Here is a 24,034-nt window from a genome sequence, read left to right as displayed (position 1 = left end):
CTTGAGGATTGGAAAATGAAATAATAAAAGTCTTTTATATGTATTCCATAATACTATGACGACATCCGGACATTTTAGGGCGTGGCCTGCTCCATATCCTATGAAGTTCCATAATTTGTGTCGATAAAATCTATGTAAAATCAGCACAAGGCAATGCCGTACTTCATTGTTAGGAATCCACGTAATAGTGATGTTGATTGCGGTCATCATAGACAATAAGATACCGATCTTGTAAATAAAATAAATCGTCCAAATTGCTACAGTATGACTAGATTTTAATTAAAAGTTAAAAATATATTGCACGATACTACAAGAAGCTATCTAATGTGTCCAACTGGTCTAAAAGGTCATGAATAAAATAAAAAGAATTGTGATCATAATACTGATATTGACAATGACATAAATATGGGATCATCTTTAATATATCTGTAACAGTTTCAAAATCCGATGAAAAATCCAATGCCGCTTAAAGTGAGAGAAATGTCTAAAGTTCTAATAGAGTTGAAAGTTTTATTCACTCAAAATGCTTATAACAATAATTGGTAATACATTTCAAATATTAAGTACCTATAAAATGTATCGATAGAACCAAAATGATGTCCTCTCAGCTTGGAAAGGGAAAATCCAGGATTGGGGGAGCGCTCCAGGCAATTTTCAGAACATTTCATAGGTGGTAGTAAATAATATTTATTTTATTATTAAAATTGAATATTTTGATATTGATAAAATTGAATATATCTTTCGATTCAAATACCGAATATTTTTCAATCGATAATAATTATCGAGAATTGTTAATAATATTCAATTAAAAGTTGTTCAATCCCTAGTCATGCATAGACTAAGACGGTAACCATGGAGATAGTTAGTTTGGTAAGTCACGTGTTAAATGTCAAGAGTGGAAAGTAAACATAGGATTCATGTTATTTATTTACGTGCAAAATGTAAGTAAGTAAATCATAAAAGTGGAACGCCGAGCTATTTCCAAAACCCGTCCAATATTATAATACAATTTGGCTGCGACAACTACAATACAGAACATCTCCCAAATCGATGTGCATACAATATTATAATACAATACTAGTAAGTAAGAGGTTATGATAACAATAATGCTATCAATAAGTTTATAGAATTGGTCCGCCAGGAATAATTGTTCTTACATAAAGATTTGTGTCATTTAGAACCTAGAAAGTATTTTTTCGGCACTGTTGATCTAACGGCGAACAATGTATGGAGAAAAAACATTGTCCTTTGGGGCTTGACCCATTTCTCGCAAAATCACATCGATTTAAGTTTTTAATTTTTAGTTTACACCTCTTCTTTAAAAAACAAGTGAAAGCGTGTGTAGCTTAACATTAATAGGCAAATATTTTATATCATGCGATAGCCAATAAAATTATCTATTAGTAGAAGAAGAAAGCAGACACAAGTTTTATACATTTTATGGCAGTAAGAATGGATTTAATTAGAAAAATACATTACTTTTTTCACTTCTTTTTCAGTTATTTTCCAACACAAGAAAAACCAGGTCGTTAAGGTATGTTTTATTTGCATTGTATTTTTAGTATTTGAGCTATTCTACAAAACGAATGTAAATTTATTAGTCTACGTCTATTAGTTTCGACGTAATTGTGGAACAAAGATACCCCTTCCCAGCTGTTTCCATAGTAATCGAAATAGGTTGTGTGATTCTTTCAGGCAGTACATTTTCTCATGTCGCGTGCGCTAAAATATTAAAAGTGACTTTAGATGAAGTAATTGCTTACTTCTGAAATATATTGTGGTAATGACGGACAACTACGGAACCCTACACTGCGCGTGGAACGACCACGCACTTGGCCAATTTTTATTTTAAGATATTTTAAGATATTTTTATTTTTATATATCGGTAATCTGTTTTTATTTATTTATTGAAGTACCCTTGTTTTTGTGTAATATTTATGTTGTGTGAAACAAATGTATAGTAACTTCTTGCTGTCCTTATCAAATCTATCTTGCTTACCAATTTTATTAATATTCGTGTACCGTCTTTTAAGTGTTATTTCCATGTTGTACGAAACAGATGTATTTGTAAGTTCAGGCTATCTCATTCTAAATTGAGTATCAATAATTTGTGTACCCTTCATCTTATTTATATTTATGTACGGGACTATTCCCACCTCTCGTTCCCACCACTGCAACTCCTGTGTAGCCAGGATCTACAGCTTGAAGGTACCAATGAAGGTCAAGTTTGTACCGGGGGAAAGTTAATTATGTTATGTTTCCGGTGGGAAAGTTAGTTATATTTATGTAGTGTGAAATATATATTTGTTCTTCTCCTTCTGTCTCGCTCTGACCGTTTATTATAATGTTTGTAGGTCGTCGTCGCCATTAGTCCCCTGCCCAGTGTGTTCAGGCACGACTTACATAAGTAGCGAATGTTTATTTATTGCACATAGCTAGTTGGTTAGTAAGGACAGTACCTACATTTTAAACCAATATTTTTTGCAGAGTTTTTACATTATTAACAGTTTGTCTTTCATTATCTCTTAGCTCTATAGCTAGCATCTTTCTATCAGCTATCTCTTTCCCAGCATTCACTACCCCCAGCTCTATCGCGCTCTCTGTCGCACACGCTGCGCGTGCCAAGATTGGCTCGTGCGCTTTGGTGAATTCGTCACTCGTTCAGGTTCCTAATGAGCTGATAAAGACGGGTTCGGGTAAAGCTTATTCATTTCACGTTGATTCATCAGAGTGAAGCTCCTAAACAAAACCTTAGAAACGCCATCATGTCAGCATCCCAGGATAATTCTATAGAATTATCGAAGGAACGTATTTGTGGCGATGGGGAGATTGCCGATGGTGCTGCCCGTGTTGTGCCGTACCGTCCGTGCCTGTTCGGCGCTGAATGCCCGCGTCACGGCTTCCCCTACGCACAGGCGGCTCCCAACGCGATGCTTCAGCCTCTGAGACTGACGCGAGACCCGCGGCTTCTCCGCAGATTCAACGCCTGAGCTCCATCCATACGTAAGTGTACACATTTTTGTCTTCGTTTAATCCTTCGTTAAGATCTAGTATCAAAGCTTTCGCTGCAATTATTAGTTTTGTTGTTCATTTGCATTTCTATTTTCAGTAACTAAATGCCTTTTCTTTTCTTCCACAGATTTTCGGATTATACCAGCGCCAACTGCGAGTGCGACAGCCGCCAGTCCCCTGCCGTGTGATACGACTTAAGTAGCGTTTATTTATACATAAATAATGTACATAGCTTAGTTAGTTAGTAAGAATTTCATAAGAATATAAAATTTAATTGTAACCTTTTATTGTTTTATTCTTAAATTAATTATCGTCTCAAAATTCTGATCCACATAAATTAATCAATGACAATACTTACCTTACTCCCTGAATATGTGTTCAATTATTTGCTCAGAGTTTTTCACCACAATAACACTTTCACTATCTCAATCTTTTAGCTCTCTCTCTCTAATCTCTTTCCAAGCATTAGAGATCAAAATCTCTGACCCGCAGCGCATGCGTTCTCTTCTGCCATACTCTCCGTTCGGTATGGACTTTATAACCATTTGTCAAGCTACCTTGACTTTATAGTTATACAACCTGTTGAGGAACCGTCAATATAGTTTCAGGAAGGGCCGATACACGGAGGATGCTGTTCACCTGCAGAAGCAGATGACATTTCTTGTGTGTCAAGGTATGATACAAATTGTCATTGTCTGGGCGTGTTTCTGGACCTCGCCAAGGCCTTCGACACCGTATCAATTCCTATACTTCTATCTAGGCAAATTGGAAAATCACGGGATCAAGGGAGAGACCTATAAGGTGGTACAGGAGCTACCTTAGTGACCGTAAGCAAATTGTCTGGATAGATAGGATCACCAGCGACATGCATCCGGTTCCCATCGGGGTACCGCAGGGAAGCATATTGGGACCACAGCTGCTTAGTAGCACTACCTAATGCTTCTCGTGGTTGAAATGATAAATTTTTATACATTTTTAAACGCGCAAACTCACACTCAGCCCACTGATGGTGCAACTCAAGTTGCTACCGGCAGCGCGTGTGTTCTGTTCTGCCATACTTTCCGTTCGGCATGGACTTTATTAACCATTTGTCAAGCAACCTTGACTTTATAGTTACAGAACCTATTGAGGAACTAGCAATATAGTTTCAGGTAGGGCCTATACACGGAGGATGCTGTTCATCTGCAGAAGCAGATGACATTTCTGGTGTGTCAAGGTACCTATGACACAAATTGTCACTGTCTAGGTGTGTTTCTGGACCTCGCCAAGGCCTTCGACAAAGTATCAATTCAATACCTATACCTACTTCTAGGGTAACTTGAAAATTACGAGATCAAGGGAGAGACCTATAAGGTGGTTCAGGAGCTACCTCATTGACCGTAAGCAAATTGTCCGGATAGATAGCGACATGCATCCGGTTCCCATTGGGGTACCGCAGGGAAGAATATTGGGACCACAGCTTTTAGTAGCAGTAATGCTTCCCGTGGTTGAAATGATGATGTGTTGTGTTTATTAAAATTAATAGGTACCTACTATTAACTCAAACACTATTATTTTCATACATGTATAAGATACAAATCCTAATCTTCCTACTCGTTTCTAGTGTCACGCAATCTTAGGCACGTGCACTTTAGCCATTGTCTTAAACTATCTCTATCTCTTAGCTCTATTGCTATTTCATCCCCCGCATTCATTACCCTCCGCACTATCGCGCTCTCTGTCGCACGCGCTGCGCGTGTCCTGATTGGCTCGTGCGCTTTGTTACGTTCATCGCTAATCCAAATACCATAATGAGCCCTTAACGACGGGTTCGGGTAAAATTATTCAGTTCAAGTTCACGTTGAATTTCATTGCCAACATGTCAGCCACCCAAGTTTATTCCGAGGAGATTAGTGGCGATGGAGACATTACTCAAGCTACCGCCGTAGCTTCAGTAGCAGCTGTTCCGGCTCGGCCAGATGAAGGAAAGCTAATTAGCTTCAGCCAAAGATTGACGGAGGCGTTGTTGCACCTGCGGTTGGACGAATTCCAAAAAGGTACTTATTTTACTCTATCCACTTTAATTTTTTTTTCTATTACCTTAACCGACATTTTTTACTATTGTCTTTTTGCCCACAGAAAATGTGCCCCTACCGGGAAAGAAGGGGAATTGCAAAGAATTCCCTGAGTACCGCGTCGGCGACGTGTGCAATCTGGAGCACCGTCAGTGCAAGTACGGAGCGGAATGCCCGCTCCGTGGTTGCACTGAATCACACGTGGCTCCAGATGAGGCGACGCCCAACCGTACACCTCAGATGCGACGTCCGAGGCTCCTCCGCCGACACATTGATCGAGCCGCCGTCGCTGACGCGACTTCCGAGTTGACACGTCACCCACGCCATCTCCGACGACGCATAGCCCGTTCAATTTACGTGTAAGCATTACACTACTTTTTTTTTCTCTCTTCTTATTTTGTTTGATTTAATCTAATTATTATTGAAATCCTATGGGCTCTGGCCTGAAATATTTTTTTTTACACACACTTAAGTGATTTTTACCAATAGGATGATGATTTAGTTTTAAAGTTCAAGCTCTCTCTGAAATAATACTTCTGCCTCTCATCTGTTTTGTTTAATTTAAGTAATATACTAAAACTGTTTTCTTTTCTTCCACAGAATCCCTCATCGCGCCAGGTGCTGATTTATGAAGCAATTAATTTATACTATGTACTATTACTAGTTTTTCTACTATTATTATTACTACTATCTAACTAGTTATCCTTAAGAATATAAAATTGAATCTGAAGCAATTCTTTTATTTATTAACTATAATAAACCACACACACACATGTAGGTACATCGTACACCACACAGCTCAACATTTTTCTACTCAGATTAACCCAACTTCATCAATAACATAAATTCTAGTCACAAAGTTGAGAAGTGACTAAATTAATTTTAGTAAATTAATTTTATTAAAAATAGGATCGAAACTGCACATAATTATATTGTTTTATTTAAAACATAGTAACAGAAAGTAGATAGGTAGGTACTCCTCCTGACTCCACACACACTTGCATACGGACACTGTTAGTGTAGTTTGTCGGACTGACTGTACCACTAACGAAAAAATTGTGCAAATGCGGGTGGGTGAAGAAAATTAATCGCGCCGGAGCTGACGACGCCGCATCTCTTCAGTCTGCCCGCGACCATGACTCTTGCAACCGAGTTGAAACGTCGGGAAATATCTTATTTACCGTTATAAAAGTTTTGTAGTAAAATCCCGTGGAGTGATAATTTTAAAGTGTACACACACTTGTAATTGTGAGACTGACGCGAGACCCGCGTCTCCTCTGCAGATGCACGGCGTGAGCTCCATACATGTAAGTATGTGTTAGCTATACTAAATTTTCAAAACAAACGGCGAACAAACCTCTTTTCCACAGTGCCAGCCGCGTGCTCAGCCGGGCCCGGCGTATCTCCGAAATGCAGTTTGTTTGTGAAGTATTAGCACATATTGATGAGAAAGACCATAGTTCCATAGGGGCTGGATCCCGCACTCATTAGATTCACTTGATTTTGGAAATTGACAAACGCTTATGTGGTTGCCGAATTAAAGAACACACCGCTGATGCGCACGGGCGTCCTTCCGAACTCAAAACTCTTGCGTCACTGGGGGGCGTCGCAATCGCAATCGCGAGCCTCGCTCCATAGGATTGGAAAGAATGTTGCCAGTTTGTGATTAAAAAATGCAATTAAGAAAAAGAGCAAATTCCTTCCAGTTTGTGTTGTTTTATCTTAAACTAAAATTAAGAAACTAATAAATACATTTCGGTACGAAACATACCGCTCACCTTAAAAGTACCGAGTATCTTTTAACAAGACAAAACCTACGATAAGAAACTTACAAATATCTAAGCTATTTGTAGAGTGAAACCTAACTATAAACCTAAAACTACTCTAGCTTTACTTAGATGCAAAACTTACCTACTCCCTACTCAACAGGAAGAGGACAAATCTTAACTACAGCTCGTTTGAAGAACGACTGTCCAATTTGTAAAGTAACGACCCGACAGATCCCGTCAGGACCTGGGTGTAAGGCGTGAACACGCGCAAGTCTCCACTGCAAGGGAGGAACGTTGTCTTCACGTAACACCACAATCATGCCCTCACGAATCGGGGCACCGCGATTACTAAACCACTTGGTTGCTTGTTGAATATGATGTAAATACTCAAGACTCCATCTCTTCCAAAAATGTTGAGTGGACTGTTGGATGAGACGCCATCTTACTAAGCGGCTAGGATTCTCATCCAGTAAAGAAATGTCAGGAATTGACGTTAAGGGCTCACCTATTAAAAAATGTGATGGAGTCAAAGGGAGAGGATCCCTTGAGTCTGCACTTAAAACACAAAGTGGGCGCGAATTGAGAATCGCCTCTATTTGACATAAGAGCGTATGCATCTCGTCATATGTCAAAGTTCGTGTGCCGACCACACGATGAAAATGATGCTTAAAGCTTTTAACACCCGCTTCGAATAGTCCACCAAAATGACTAGCGTATGGGGGTTGAAAATGCCAAGTGATGCCTTGACCAAGAACTTTTGAATTGAGCGTAGTTTGTACTACGTCATTACGCAAGAAACTATACAATTCCGTAAGATACCTATCGCATCCCACGAAATTCTTTCCACAGTCTGAATAAATATCGGTACACAAACCGCGTCGCGAAACAAAACGCCTAAGTGTAGCTAAAAACGCTTCTGTGGAAAGCTCCGAAACGATCTCTAAATGTATAGCCTTAACGCTCATACATACGAAAACTGCTACATAACATTTAACTATTTTACCGTTACGAACCTTATTTGCCCGAACGTAAAATGGACCTGCGAAATCTACCGAAGTTTTTATGAATGGTCTGGCCGGTCGCAAGCGAGCTGCGGGCAACAAACCCATTGACGGCTGCGTGTGCGCGGGGCGCGCACGAACACAACGGACGCATCGATGAATGCGTTGGCGGATGACGTCACGACTGGATAATATCCAATACTTTTGTAAAAGTGTATATTGGGTGCTTTGAGCCCCACTGTGCAAGTTTGAAACATGAATAAAGTCAATTAGTAAATAAGTTAAAGGATGTTTTTTAGGTAAAATCAATTGATGTTTTGACTCAAAAGATAAAAGCGATTTATGAATTCTACCGCCAACGCGAAGCAACTTGTTTGAATCTATAAAAGGATTAAGACGTTTTAATTGATTTGATGGTGATTGCCCATTACAAATCTTCAAAATATCATCATTGAAAACTGAATGTTGAACAACTCGTATAAGTCGATTCAAAGCGAAATTATACTCTGACACAGTAATGTGTTTTGAACTAGAAATATTGACCTTTCTACACTTGTGATAGAAACGAAATATCAAAGCCGTAACACGAACAAGTCTACCGAGTGAAGAAAAACGTGAAATAATTTCTACGTCCTCGTTTGGAGTAGAAGTACTCGAACACAACACAACATTACGCTTTTCTTCATCAGTAGGAAGAACAGGCTTTGGAACAGGCCACATACTTTCATCCTCGCTCAACCAGCGAGGCCCATGAAACCACATCTCATGGTACAAGAAAGCAGCGGGTAACATGCCGCGCGAAGCAGCGTCCGCGGGGTTGTCGGCCGACGGGACGTGCCGCCAACAATCCGCGGGGACAATATTCAATATCTCCGTAGTACGGTTTGAAACGAATGTTTTCCATTCATGGGGCGGTGAACGCAACCATGCTAAAACAATACTTGAATCCGACCAAGTATAAATTTGATCACTTTGTATTTTATCACTATAATTTTGTAACACCTTTTTAATAAGTTGTGATAACAAAACACCTCCCATCAGTTCGAGACGGGGAATAGATACGCGACGCGTAGGTGCGACGCGTGTTTTCGCTAACAATAAGGACACGCACACACTACCATCCTCGCGCTGCGCGCGGAGATAAACACATGCTGCGTATGCCTTTTCGGAGGCGTCTGAAAAGCCGTGAAGCTGTAATTTACAATTTTGAGGGAAAACATGACGCGGAAAGCCAACTTTAGATAATAGTGGGAGCTGACTTGTAAAGCTAGCCCACGAATCGACTATGTCTTGTGGTGGGGTTTCGTCCCAGTCCACAGAGGAAATCCACAATAATTGAATTAAATGTTTTGCAAATAAAGTCACTGGAGATAAAAGACCGAGAGGGTCGTAAATACGTGCAATTTCTGAAAGAATGGACCTCTTTGTACATTTTTCAGAGTAACTTTTCACACTGAAACCAAAAGTATCTAAGTTCGGGTCCCACTGCATACCTAGGACCTTAGTGGATGAGTCATTCTCCATGTGTGCGAAGGGCACACTTTCGCACCGCTCACCATGAGAAACTGTCGGCTGAGAACCGAGAAGTAGGGCGGGAGAATTACTATGCCACTTGTGCAACTCAAAACCTGCGGATTGACAAATACCTATCAACTCTTGTTGTAGGGCGAGAGCCCGTGACTCATCACTTTCACCCGATACGACATCGTCTACAAATACGTCGCGCATGAGGACCTGCGATGCGCGCGGGAAGCGTGCGGCCTCGTCATGAGCGAGCTGCTGAATGGTGCGAAGAGCAAGATAGGGCGATGAGCTAACTCCAAAGGTCACAGTGCAAAGTCTATAATCGCGTAGGGGCTCCTCGGGCGAGGTGCGCCACACTATACGCTGAAAATCCCTATCCGATTCACGAATCATAATGTTACGATACATTTGTTTGATATCAGCTGTGAAAGCAATTAAATGAATGCGAAATTTTAATAACACATCAACAATATCTAAATGAAGCTTTGGACCAATTAACAAATTGTCGTTTAGAGAAAAACCGTTTGTAGTCTTAGAGCTTGCGTCGTAAACTACTCTGGTTTTGGTGGTTTCACTAGATTCTTTGACCACGGCGTGGTGCGGTATATAATAGCTACCACCTGCAGCTGCTGGACTATCGACGGGCTCCATGTGGCCGAGCTCTAAGTACTCCTGGAGGCACGCGTGATAATCATGTTTGAGCTGCGAATTGCGCTCGAGTTTGTACTCTAATTTACGAAATCTAGAAATAGCAATATCCCGCGACTCGCCGAGGGGCGGTGCGTCAGGTTTGAAGGGAAGAGCGACCACGTATCGCCCACACTCATTACGCGTATGCGTGTTTTCAAAAAAAGATTGACACAAAAGTTCATCAGGAGTGAGAGACTTTTGTTCAGAAATTGTTTCTAATTCCCAAAATCGCTGGAGGTCAAAGTCGTCGTTAACAGAGCTGTGACACACCTGGACCGGAAGAGAAACCTCAATCGATGAATTCAAATCGAGTTTACCCAACAATAAATAACCAAAAATACTATTCATAGCAATTGGTGAACCTGGTAGACCCGTGATTGTGTTATGCAATAAAATTTGAGGAATAATGTCAGCACCTAAAAGCATTTCCACTGGTTGTGGTGTATGAAAACTCGGATCAGCTAAAGTTAAGTTTTGAATATGAGACCACCCTGTATAAGGTAATTGACAAGTAGGCATTTGTGTTGTAATTAATTTGGGCAAAATCAATGCATCAACATGAATCGAAGGTTGCGATTGATTTCTAGGCGCTATGAAGAAAGAAGCTACTCCCTTAGGGTAAACCGGTTTGTTATTGTTTATTCCATAAACTTACGGAACGTTCACACGTCTACGTGAAATACCTAAACGTTGTGCACACGCTTCCGAAATGAAAGTAGCCTGGCTGCCCGTATCAATTAAACAGCGCACGGTTGATAACTTGTGATCATCAATATAAACATCGACAAGTGCCGTAGACAATAGCACCGTACTCGTACGCACAATAGAATCGTTTTCCTTATCTCGAGTTGACGTTAAAGTCAGCTGGGCATCAGTCGTAGAAACAGAGACAACATTATTACACTCCGCCGTGAGCGGGAGCGGGACGGACTGATTAGTACCGCTACTCGGATCGAACGCTTTGTTTACATTATTGTCAAAATGAATTAATGTGTGATGGCGCTTCTGACAATTCCTACACGAAAAATTGGATTTACATTGGCTCACGTTATGGCCGAGATGTAAACAATTATAACAAACACTTTTGTTTTTAATAAAATAAAATCGATCTTTTATTGAAAGATTCAAAAACTTAGAACATTTCGTCAACGTATGTTGAGCATCACATAACAAACAATGTGTCTTATCGCTATGCCGATTAGGCTGAGTATTGCCTGACACGTCAGAGGATTGCGGCGCGAAGTTCGCCGCGAAGGCTTGTCGATGACCGGCGGCCATATTGCCGCTAGGGGGCGCCGCTCGCGAGCTAGACTGTGAGCCAAATCTACCGCCTTTATTGTTAATAATTTTACTCGACTGCCCGAAATTATCGTTAGAAAATTCCTCAGCGACAAGTTCACGCTCTAAAAATGAAATGAATGTGTTGACCTCTGGAATGTCTGAAGGTGAACACAATGATAACTCGAATTGCTTACGAACAGATGCGGGAATTTTACGTAGTAAAATGTGTAACAAAATGAAACTCCATTCACTGGTGGGAAACTTCATTACTTCAAGAGGTTTAATGTTTTCTTGGAAAGTATTTAATAAGTTACGTAAATCACTCGTTGATTTTACGTTACAAGATGGAATGTTGAGTATTTTATCAAGATGATTCGAAGCTATGATTCTTTTGTTTTCATAACGTGAAGTTAATATTTGTATTGCTACGAAATAATTAGCATCAGTGATTGGAATGGACTTTATAAGGTTGAATGGTTCATTTTTTAACGTAAGAAGCAAATACCTAAACTTTTCCGCATCCGTGTAGGCAGTATTGTGGTGAACGAGAGAACAAAACAAATCGAAATATGAATTCCATTCTGTGCTTTCGCCAGAGAAACTGGGCAAAGGCAAAGTAGGTAATTTAGCATTACTAGAAAATTCTGAATTAGCAAAGGGACGACTCATTCGTCTGCTTTGCTCCTGACATTGTTTTAATTTATCTACTTGAGTGACAATTGCATAATATGAATCGTCGAAGTCGTTTCTAATTTTGATTTGTTCCTCTTTATTGAATGATTTAGATTTAATGAGAGACTTTTCGACTTTAGTTTGCAATTTGCTAAACTTTCTTTGAAGAGCTGACAAATCTTTGGTACGTGAAATGAATTTTTGAATATCTGTAGTTGCAAACTGTAATGTTCTCTTTAAATCGTCTAAAATTAAATCTCGCTCGAAAATATCCTGAACACATGAACTACTACTCTCGCTATTGGAATCTAATGAGGTCTTGGAATCATTTTCCACTTTCGATTGCGCCATTTTGCGTTACAAAGATGGTCGCACGTGGAATGAAAAATGTGGTACGTATGTACGCTACAAATTACGATAAAACTACACAATTGGAAGGAAAATGAAAATCCGGCTCGAAGGACCAACAAATAATATGTTAGCTATACTAAATTTTCAAAACAAACGGCGAACAAACCTCTTTTCCACAGTGCCAGCCGCGTGCTCAGCCGGGCCCGGCGTATCTCCGAAATGCAGTTTGTTTGTGAAGTATTAGCACATATTGATGAGAAAGACCATAGTTCCATAGGGGCTGGATCCCGCACTCATTAGATTCACTTGATTTTGGAAATTGACAAACGCTTATGTGGTTGCCGAATTAAAGAACACACCGCTGATGCGCACGGGCGTCCTTCCGAACTCAAAACTCTTGCGTCACTGGGGGGCGTCGCAATCGCAATCGCGAGCCTCGCTCCATAGGATTGGAAAGAATGTTGCCAGTTTGTGATTAAAAAATGCAATTAAGAAAAAGAGCAAATTCCTTCCAGTTTGTGTTGTTTTATCTTAAACTAAAATTAAGAAACTAATAAATACATTTCGGTACGAAACAGTATGTATTCATTTAATCCATGGTTAAGATCTAGTACCAAAGCCGAAGCTCTCACTGCAATTATTTAGTTTTGCCGTTCATCTGCATCATTATTTTCAGTAACGAACGCCCTTTTCTTTCACAGATTTTCGCATCATACCGGCGCCAACTGCAGGCGCGACAGCCGTCAGGCCTCAGCCTCGAACTTAGCGGGCAGCGGGGCGGGAGCGGCGGCGGCGCTGGAGCGGGGCGGGCAACGCAGATCCGTTCTCGAAACAAGCGGGCAGCTCGCGCGGCGCTTTAGCGGCGAAGTGTTGTGTTCGGGGTTGTGTTGTCGAGATATTTGTTTTTATTCGCAAACAAAATGTCTGAACAACGGCGACAATTTTATTTCGATTCAAATTTATTCCTAACGCTCGATTTATTGTAGGCAAAAGAAGGAGTGCGCTGCCCGCTCGTTGCCCGCTCCCTCGCCGCTGCCCGCTCGTTGCCCGCTCCGGCGCCGCTGCCGCGCCGCTGTTTTCGAGAACCGGTCTATTTGATTTTACGCATAAGATCCTGCCGCTCCCGCGCCGCCGCCGCCGCCGCCCCGCTGCCCGCTAAGTTCCAGGCTGAGGCCTCAGTCCCCTGCCCAGTGGATTAAGTCACGACTTCATGTAGCTATTATTTATTGTATTTATTGTACATAGCTTAGTTAGTAAGGATATCTTAAGAATATAAAATTCTATTGTAATTAATTTATTGTTTTATTCTTATGAATAAATAAATAAATTATTAAATTTCATCTTAAATTCTGATCTTCATAAATTCATCACTGACAATACCTCACTCCCTGAGTAGTTTTAATCCAATTATTTGTTCAGAGTTTTCGCATTATTAACACTTTCTCTTTCATTATTCTTAGCTCTATAGCTATCTCTTTCCCAGCCTTCACTGCCCCCAGCACTATCGCGCTCTCCGTCGCACGTGCTGCGCGTGCCCTGATTGGCTCTTGCGCTTGGGTGAATTCGTCACTCGTTCAGGTTCCTAATGAGCTGATAAAGACGGGTTCGGGTACAGCTTATTCATTTCACGTTGATTCATCAGAGTGAAGCTCCTAAACAAAACCTTAGAAACGCCACCATGTCAGCATCCCAGGATAATTCTATAGAATTATCGAAGGAACGTACCTATTTGTGGCGTTGTGGTGATTGCCAATGGTGCTGCCCGTGTTCTGCCGTACCAGCCGTGCCTGTTCGGCGCTGAATGCCCGCGTCACGGCTTCCCCTACGCACAGGCGGCCCCCAACGCGATGCCTCAGCCTCTGAGACTGACGCGAGACCCGCGGCTTCTCCGCAGACTCAACGCCTGAGCTCCATCCATACGTAAGTGTACACACTTTTGTCTTCGTTTAATCCGTCGCTATGATCTAGTATCAAAGCTCTCGCTGCAATTATTTGTTTTGCTGTTCATCTGCATTATTATTTTCAGTAACTAATGCCCTTTTCTTTTCTTCCACAGATTTTTGCATTATACCAGCGCCAACTGCGAGCGCGACAGCCGCCAGTCCCCTGCCCCGTGTTACGACTTAAGTAGCGTTTATTTATACATAATTAATGTACATAGCTTAGTTAGTTAGTAAATTTCATGAGAATATAAAATTTAATTGTAACCTTTTATTGTTTTATTAATAAATTAATTATCATCTCAAAATTCTGATCCACATAAATTCATCAATGACAATACTTACCTTACTCCCTGAATATGTATTCAATTATTTGCTCATAGTTTTTCACAATAATAACACTGTCTTTCACTACCTCAATCTCTTAGCTCCATAGCTATCTCTTACCAGGCATTAGAGATCAAAATCTCTGACCCGCAGCGCATGTTTGTGTTCTGTCATACTCTCCGTTCGGTATGGACTTTATAACCATTTGTCAAGCTACCTTGACTTTATAGTTATACAACCTGTTGAGGAACCGTCAATATAGTTTCAGGAGGATGCTGTTCACCTGCAGAAGCAGATGACATTTCTTGTGTGTCAAGGTATGATACAAATTGTCATTGTCTGGGCGTGTTTCTGGACCTCGCCAAGGCCTTCGACACCGTATCAATACAAAACCCATACCTACTTCTAGGCAAACTTGAAAATTACGGGATCAAGAGAGAGACATGTAAGGTGGTTCAGGAGCTACCTCATTGACCGTAAGCAAATTTTCCGGAGAGATAGCGACATGCATCCGGTTCCCATTGGGGTACCGCAGGGAAGAATATTGGGACCACAGCTTTTAGTAGCCGTAATGCTTCCCGTGGTTGAAATGATAAATTTTCATACATTTTTTAAATGCGCAAACTCACACTCAGCCCACTGATGGTGCAACTCAAGTTGCTACCAGCAGCGCGTGTGTTCTGTTCTGCCATACTTTCCGTTCGGCATGGACTTTATTAATCATTTGTCAAGCTACCTTGACTTTATAGTTACAGAACCTATTGAGGAACTGTCAATATAGTTTCAGGTAGGGCCTATACAGGGAGGATGCTGTTCACCTGCAGAAGCAGATGACATTTCTGGTGTGTCAAGGTATGATACAAATTGTCATTGTCTGGGTGTGTTTCTGCTGGACCTAATCCAAGGCCTTCGACACCGTATCAATTCAATACCTATACCTACTTCTAGGCAAACTTGAAAATTACGTGATCAAGGGAGATACCTATAAGGTGGTTCAGGAGCTACCTCATTGACCGTAAGCAAATTTTCCGGATAGATAGCGACATGCATCCGGTTCCCATTGGGGTACCGCAGGGAAGAATATTGGGACCACAACTTTTAGTAGCAGTAATGCTTCCCGTCGTGGTTGAAATGATAATGTGTTGTGTGTTTATTAAAATTAATAGGTACCTACTATGAACCCAAACACTATTGTTTTTAAACATGTATAGGATATAATAAATCCTAATCCTAATATAATTCAGCGAGCGACTTCCTGTGTTGCTTGAATAATTGGGAATAATTATGTTCTGTCGTTCTGAGAAGAACGGTTTGCTTATTTATCTTTTGTGTCTTGAAAAAGAAACAGAGAAAGAATAATATTCAACAAGATGAGAATATCCCATCTCCCTTGAATAATATTGAGAACTATGTTCTCTATCGTTCTGAAAAGAACGGTTTTAACGTTCGTCGTTCGAACAAGAAATATTCAGTAGAATATTATTCAGCAAGCGGCAGCTTGACCGGAACTTGAAGACTGGAAAACGTAGGCTGGCCTCCCACTCGGTGGACCGACGATCTGAAGGTGCGGGAAGCTCTGTCAGGCAACTGATCTGATCGAGGCAACGCAGGACCGCTTGAACCGTGCGCGTCCTCTTCGTGCAACGCGCGACGATCAACTATGCGTATGCGGCGCCAGGGCACGACACGTAATCAGTGCGCATCGTGTACGAAAGAGATAGCGCTATGCATGTACCGTTGTCTCTTTCTTACACGATGCGTTTAATAAATTTCACGTGGTTATTTTGAAAATATTTTGTCCTTTTTACACTCATGACTCTAAATCTCTGTTCTATCACTACAACTAGTATTATTAGTGCTAAAATTCCTCAGTAGGATTTCAGACACTATTAAATCAAAAATGTAATAGTTATAAAAATAAAATTAAATAAATAAAATAAAAATGCCAATGTCCTTCTTATTAATTTGAAACTACACGCAGTCTTCATTATTGTGTACTACGAGTACTAGTACTAATTTAAAAATAGCTACTGCGATGAAGGTGCAATGTCACCACAACCAACATTCTTGTGTTTATGACATAAGAAGTGTATAGGTAGATTAAAAGCATAACTTTGTAATTAACTCAAAATAAAAGAAATGTAAAGGAATGAACTTCGTATTAAGTTGATATACTTAGTTGTAATTGTAACGTAGTAGGTATGTGGGTAAAGTACTAGCTATGATGAACCATCATGCGTATGCAGCGTATGTGTATTTTAAAATTAACATTGATAACAAAGTTTCTGTGCAGAGATTTGATAAGTACTGCAATCGGTGCTCTATAGCTATCTCTTTCTCCACATTCACTCCCCCAGCACTATCGCGCTCTCTGTCGCATGCGCTGCGCGTGTCCTGATTGGCTCGTGCGCTCTGTTACATTCATCGCTAATCCAAGTACCCTAATGAGCCCTTAACGACGGGTTTGGGTAAAATTATTCAGTTCACGTTGAATTTCATTGCCAACATGTCAGCCACCCAAGTTTATTCCGAGGAGATTAGTGGCGATGGAGACATTACTCAAGCTACCGCCGCCGTATCTTCAGTAGCAGCTGTTCCGGCTCGGCCAGTTGACAGAAAGTTCGCTGCGGTTGGATTCAGCCAAAGAATGAGGAAGGCGGTTTTATCGCACCTGCGGTTGGGCGAATTCCAAAAAGGTACTTTATTCTATCCATTTTTAATGCTTTTTTTACTATTTGTTTTATTTTCTTCATAAAATGTCTAAACTTGATCTTTAAAGATAATTATTTTGCCCAGAAAATAATTTCTTTTATAATTCTAAAATTAGTGAAGTTTTCTTTTCAATTTATACGAAGTTAGTTAATATCAATTAATCAAACGACCTTCTACCTTAAGACTGGTAGAACCGATATTTTTATTATTGCTTTTTTGTCCACAGAACCTGTTCCCCAGCCAGAAAAAGAGCCGGGGAATTGCAGCATTCCTCGCAACCCTCGTTGCAAGTACGGAGTGGAATGCCTACTCCGTAGATGCGTGTACTCACACGTAGCTCAAGACGAGGCGACGCCCGACCGCACGCCTCAGATGCGGCGTCCGAAGCTCCTCCGCCGACACATTGAGCGAGCCGCCATCCCTGAGCCAGCGCCAACCATCAATGTCCGCCATCGAGACGCCATTGCTGACGCGACGCCCGCTCCTCCGCCGCCGACGCGTCACCCGCGCCGCGATCGCCGACGCAAAGATCGCGCACTCTATGTGTAAGTATAGTTAGATACACTATAACGCACTAAAGGGATTTTTATAGATAGGATAGGGTTTCATTTTAAGATTCAAAATTGAGTTCAAGCTCTCTCTGTTATTTCTGTACCTATTCATATTTAGCAATATACTAAAACTGTTTTCTTTTCTTCCTCAGTATCCCGAATCGTGCAAGGAGCTGAGTCTGATAGTGATGATCTCCGCGCCGCCCCAGTTCCTGCCAAATGTGTTCATACAGCTACGACCTCCTACGACGTTGTACCTATAGTAGCTACTTTATACTTTACTTACTTTTGTTTAATGTACTAATTAAGATTTTTTTTGAAATATAAAATTGTATCACAAGCAATTCTTTCATTCATAAACTTTTTTAAACCACACACACAATTTAGGTAGGTCTAGGTACACTTTGTACATCACACTCAGATAAACCCAACTCCATCAGACATAATGGAGTCAAAAGTCAGTTGGACTTGGAATCATAATTATCTAAACTTTGACAAAGTTTTATTATTTAGTAAATTACAATTCAAAGAATAAAAACTACTGTACAAAATTAAAAATGATTTATTTAAAAAAATAAAGTAGGTAATACAAAGTAAATACAATAAAACACTAAAAATCACATCTAAGGCTACATCTACGAGTAGGTAGGTATTCGCTCTTTTTTCGCATCCATAGAGATATAGAGAGATGTCAACTAATGCGCCGAGCTCGAAACTCGTGTCGTATTAGAAATTAAAAATTCACACACACAAAGTATTCAAAAATGTGTTTATTATCCACTGCGGTATCAGTACTCAACGTTCGAATAATCTTTAGTAGGTACTACGCAAGCAATGTTTACATTATGACGTTGCTGCTGTAATCATTGCTATCACGAGCAATGTGTTCTGTTTTTGGGCATATTGATGAGACACCGGCCCCGCCCCCTTGTCACATCTCCCTTTAGTTTCTGTGATCTGTGTTCGCATCATACCAGCGCCAACTGCAAGCGCGACAGCCGTCAGTCCCCTGCCCAGTGTGTTCAGTCACGACTTACTTATGTAGCGAATATTTATTTCTTGCACATAGCTTAGTTGGTTAGTAATGATTATTAACAAAATAAAATTTTATTGTAATCAATTATTATTGTTTCATTCGTGCATTAATAAATTATTCCATCTTCAAACTCTGATCGACATGAATACCTCACTTCCTCAGTACCTACATTTTAAACCAATAATTTTTGCAGAGTTTTCACATCATTAACAGTTTCTATTTCATTATCTCTTAGCTCTATAGCTCTATCGCGCTCTCTGTCGCACGCGCTGCGCGTGCCAAGATTGGCTCGTGCGCTTTGGTGAATTCGTCACTCGTTCAGGTTCCTAATGAGCTGATAAAGATGGGTTCGGGTAAAGCTTATTCATTTCACGTTGATTCATCAGAGTGAAGCTCCTAAACAAAACCTTAGAAACGGCATCATGTCAGCATCCCAGGATAATTGTAAAGAATTATTATCGAAGGAACGTATTTGTGGCGATGGGGAGATTGCCGATGGTGCTGCCCGTGTTCTGCCATACCATCCGTGCCTGTTCGGTGCTGAATGCCCGCGTCACGGCTTCCCCTACGCACAGGCGGCCCCCAACGCGATGCCTCAGCCTCTGAGACTGACGCGAGACCCGCGGCTTCTCCGCAGACTCAACGCCTGAGCTCCATCCATACGTAAGTGTACACACTTTTGCCTTCTTTCAATCCTTCGTTATGATCTAGTATCAAAGCTCTCGCTACAATTATTAGTATTGGTGTTCATCTGCATTATTAATTTCAGTAACTAATGACCTTTTCTTTTCTTCCACAGATTTTCGCATTATACCAGCGCCAACTGCGAGCACGACAGCCACCAGTCCCCTGCCCCGTGTTACGACTTAAGTAGCGTTTATTTATACATAAATAATGTACATAGCTTAGTTAGTTAGTAAGAATTTCATAAGAATATAAAATTTAATTGTAACCTTTTATTGTTTTATTCATAAATTAATTATCATTTCAAAATTCTGATCCACATAAGTCAATGACAATACTTACCTTACTCCCTGTATATGTGTTCAATTATTTGCTCAGAGTTTTTCACCACAATAACACTTTCACTATCTCAATCTTTTAGCTCTATAGCTATCTCTTTCCAAGCATTAGATATCAAAATCTCTGACCCGCAGCGCATGTGTTCTCTTCTGCCATACTCTCCGTTCGGTATGGACTTTATAACCATTTGTCAAGCTACCTTGACTTTATAGCTATTACAACCTATTGAGGAATCGTCAATATAGTTTCAGGAAGGGCCGATACACGGAGGATGCTGTTCACCTGCAGAAGCAGATGACATTTCTGGTGTGTCAAGGTACCTATGATACAAATTGTCACTGTCTAGGTGTGTTTCTGGACCTCGCCAAGGCCTTCGACACCGTATCAATTCAATACCTATACCTACTTCTAGGTTAACTTGAAAATTACGGGATCAAGGGAGAGACCTATAAGGTGGTTCAGGAGCTACCTCATTGACCGTAAGCAAATTGTCCGGATAGATAGCGACATGCATCCGGTTCCCATTGAGGTACCGCAGGGAAGAATATTGGGACCACAGCTTTTAGTAGCAGTAATGCTTCCCGTGGTTGAAATGATGATGTGTTGTGTTTATTAAATTTAATAGGTACCTACTATTAACTCAAACACTATTATTTTTATACATGTATAGGATACAAATCCTAATCTTCCTACTCGTTTCTAGTGTCACGCAATCTTAGGCACAGGCACTTTAGCCATTGCCTTAAACTATCTCTATCTCTTAGCTCTATTGCTATTTCATCCCCCGCATTCATTACCCTCCGCACTATCGCGCTCTCTGTCGCACGCGCTGCGCGTGTCCTGATTGGCTCGTGCGCTTTGTTACGTTCATCAATAATCCAAGTACCGTAATGAGCCCTTACCGACGGGTTCGGGTAAAATTATTCAGTTCACGTTGATTCGTCAGAGTGAAGTTACTAAATCTCTACAAACGCAATCACGTCAGCATCCAAGGTTAATTCTATAGAATTACCGATGGACAAGATTAGTGGCAATGGATATTTATTACCGAAGGTGCTACCCACCCAAGTTACCGCCGTATCTTCAGTAGCAGCTGTTCCGGCTCGTCCAGATGACGGAAAGCTAATAGGCTAGTTGCCTCATGTCACCATTTATCATAATAACTTTTAATTCAAATATTATTCTGTACAAGGGTCCGAAATATATAAACTTCAATAAATATAAATAAGGGATTGCTGTAAAAATTCAACTGAAACCCGTTAATTTTTTACTTTTTTTCTCTTGACTGAAAACACCGTCCGCCATGTTTCTACGTCACCAATATTGTAAACAACAAAACGTCAAACACTAGTTTCAGGTTATTCGTGGTCTTTCATATAAACGCCTTGTTTTCACATAAAAATATTGTACAGTTCGCATTTATTGAAAATTATCATGGATCCTGAGTTTGTGAAAGCAGAAAGCACAAATCTGCTCAAAATCGACACATTGATGGTTGCAAAATTGTTTGCTTTAAATCCTGATTTCTGCTCAGCTAAGCTAAGGAATGTTAAGTTAACTAAGTAAGTACAGTTCATTTACAACCTTTTTTTTTAATTTAGACCACATCATTAACTGAAAATAAGGAAATAAGTACTAATAAGTGTATTCTAACCTCTGACCAACTACTTATTGCTAAACTATTATATTATTTTTCAGGTCTGCAGGAGAATCATATTATGGTGATGATGCAATTGGTTATGTTCAACTTAAAAGGGAAAGTAAAATCTACACTGTGAAATGTAAAATGTGTCCTGAACATAAGGTGCACTCTAAGCAGTATCAGTTTCAGCAGTCATTGATGAAGAAGAAGAGATTATGTTGTTTGTCAAGATTGTCCAGCTGCAGCAGGGGGCTGCAAACATGCTGTTGCATTTTTAATGTAGTTGCATCGTCGCAGTGAAGAGACATCTTGCACATCAGTAGAATGCTACTGAAAAAAATCCAATCGTTCAAAAGTCGGCAGCACAAAACATCAGGTTCCGGAACCAGATACCAGTGTTATGGAGGAATTTGTAATTGAATGCAAAAACCGAAAAATTAAATCATGTCAGTTTATCAAGCATGTTGGAGATTATGAAGAGGTAAAAAGTTAGTCGGTGCAGAACGCATGATGGTTCTTTGGTTGCAAAGATTTTTGGTGCAAGGTCTGTGTTGACGGCTGCAATGAAACTAGGCCAAAAGACGATTTGTCCTAAACTATTTGAAAGTGTAACTCAATAATAAATCATTTAACTCTTAGTATTAGCTTTATTATTTTTACCCATTTGTAAGTCTAGTATTAAGACAAAAATACTCATTAACTTGTTCTGTTCAAAAACACATTTAATTCACATTGCCTAAGCTCTGAATAGTAAGATATTAACATTTTTTTTTCTTTTCTATCAATCTGTTTCCATATCTACGTTGTATGTTTACCCAATAGTGTAAATTATTATAAAGAAAGATGTTTGTATCTGAATAAACAGAGAGTATGAGATGAATAAACTTAAATCATGGGAAAACCAGTAGTATAAAAGAAGAAGCTACCTGACTGACTGACATAATATCAATGCTATCAAACATATAACCTCTTGCCTTATGTATAAAAGGGTAAGAAACTTGAAATTTTGCACAGCAGTTCCTCTTACAACGTAGTGGGGAGACTAATTTTTGAATACTTACCCCTTTAATAATTTATGAATATACGAGTATAACCCATAAAACAAAGCTATTTTGTACAATAGACTGATATAAAAATAAAATACTTTATGTATGTATCATTTAATTTATTGAATGAGAGTCTTGTAAATTTGCTATCCTGAAGAAGGTGTGTATGATAATCACTGTCATATTTTTCCTCACTTGAAAAAACTAATCTTCTTGTTGACAATTTACTTCTAAATGTAGATTTCTTGGGAGATGTTGTAGTTGATTGGTGGGACCATGGGTGGGACGTAGACTTTATTGGTGAAGATATGACATCTTTCAGAGTTGCACTAAATTGCACCTTCTTACTTCTATAGTGTTTCATTATTGATACTTGAGTGACCTTGTGATCATAATTTGAAACTACTTGGCATGATGCATGTTCTGGCTCAGCTTGCACTGCCTTATCTCTGAAGTGAGGATTACATTGTTCTGCTTGCATTATTTTGTCACAAATCTTATCCTCAACAGAAGAATGGTACAGCATCCTCCTTAGGCAATTCTGAAACGAACAAATTACATGAATAAATCATTTAAATGATGATCAACATGCAATTAAAATTGACTGACTTAGTATATTTTATAACCTCACCTGAACGTTTAAAGTGAAAATTGAAAAAATAATCTGCTGTTAGTTTATTGTACGTACATTAAAGTGATCTTCACAGAAATACACTGCAGTTCAACTGGACAGAGTTACGGGATCTCTTTTAGCTAGTTGTAACCAGGAGTTCCGCATATTCTCATCACTGGGTACTTTAATCCACAACTTCTCTAGGTTCTTTATTGATGTATTCTGACATTCCCGCACGATACAATAGTGGTAATTACTATATTTATCATGTAATCCTTTCGAAGCCATGGTTTTAAATTCCGATAAAAAGGTTATGTTATTCACGCGTATTGTTTACAAGAATAGTGACGTCACGGCACAGATAATTAATAGACCATCATGGCGGACGGCGTTTATGGCTGTATAGATAAAATATAATTTAAAATTTAAAATATATTAGGATAGGTACTTCGAAAAAAATTCATATTTTTTTTATGGTGTAATATAATCGTAATGAACCGTTTTATCAAATAATAAAAATAGTGGCAACTAGCCTATTGGCTTCAGCCAAAGATTGACGGAGGCGTTATTGCACCTGCGGTTGGACGAATTCCAAAAAGGTACTTATTTTACTCTATCAACTTAATTTTTTTTTCTATTACCTTAACCGACATTTTTTACTATTATCTTTTTATAACGGTTAATCTTAATACTCTGATGTACATAAATTCATCACTGACTGCACAGCTGAATGAGCTGTTAAAGACGGGTTAATCTCTGACCCGCAGCGCATGTGTTCTCTTCTGCCATA

General features: G+C 39.9%; 1 protein-coding gene and 2 long non-coding RNA genes across 3 annotated transcripts; 2 read left to right on the top strand and 1 right to left on the bottom strand.

The window, feature by feature from the left end:
* Positions 1–4,801: 4,801 nt before the first annotated feature.
* LOC135077936 (uncharacterized) lies at positions 4,802–5,721 on the top strand. The gene is made up of 3 exons (XM_063972465.1): positions 4,802–5,048; positions 5,131–5,425; positions 5,667–5,721. The coding sequence occupies exons 1-3, from the start codon at positions 4,871–4,873 to the stop codon at positions 5,689–5,691; spliced, it is 498 nt and encodes a 165-aa protein (XP_063828535.1). The 5' UTR covers positions 4,802–4,870; the 3' UTR covers positions 5,692–5,721.
* A 15,350-nt stretch (positions 5,722–21,071) lies between these two features.
* On the top strand, positions 21,072–22,223 carry LOC135077818 (uncharacterized). Its single transcript, XR_010258515.1, has 2 exons — positions 21,072–21,505; positions 21,642–22,223. It is a non-coding gene; the product is annotated as an uncharacterized LOC135077818 (long non-coding RNA).
* A 746-nt stretch (positions 22,224–22,969) lies between these two features.
* LOC135077816 (uncharacterized) lies at positions 22,970–23,773 on the bottom strand. Its single transcript, XR_010258514.1, has 2 exons — positions 23,263–23,773; positions 22,970–23,172 (listed from the first exon to the last, which is right to left on the bottom strand). It is a non-coding gene; the product is annotated as an uncharacterized LOC135077816 (long non-coding RNA).
* Positions 23,774–24,034: the final 261 nt, after the last annotated feature.

The sequence above is a fragment of the Ostrinia nubilalis genome, chromosome 14 (genome assembly GCF_963855985.1).
Source record: "Ostrinia nubilalis chromosome 14, ilOstNubi1.1, whole genome shotgun sequence".
In the NCBI taxonomy this organism is placed as follows: domain Eukaryota; kingdom Metazoa; phylum Arthropoda; class Insecta; order Lepidoptera; family Crambidae; genus Ostrinia; species Ostrinia nubilalis.
Note: the sequence above shows the minus strand (reverse complement) of the source record. Positions and strands in the feature narration are given on the sequence as shown.

Excerpts from the sequence above, each read along its gene's own strand:
- LOC135077936 (XM_063972465.1), top strand. The coding sequence starts at position 4,871 with ATGTCAGCCACCCAAGTTTATTCCGAGGAGATTAGTGGCGATGGAGAC. Across the intron at positions 5,049-5,130 it reads GTTGGACGAATTCCAAAAAG|AAAATGTGCCCCTACCGGGA; the intron begins GTACTTATTTTA and ends TTTTGCCCACAG. Across the intron at positions 5,426-5,666 it reads ATAGCCCGTTCAATTTACGT|AATCCCTCATCGCGCCAGGT; the intron begins GTAAGCATTACA and ends TTTCTTCCACAG.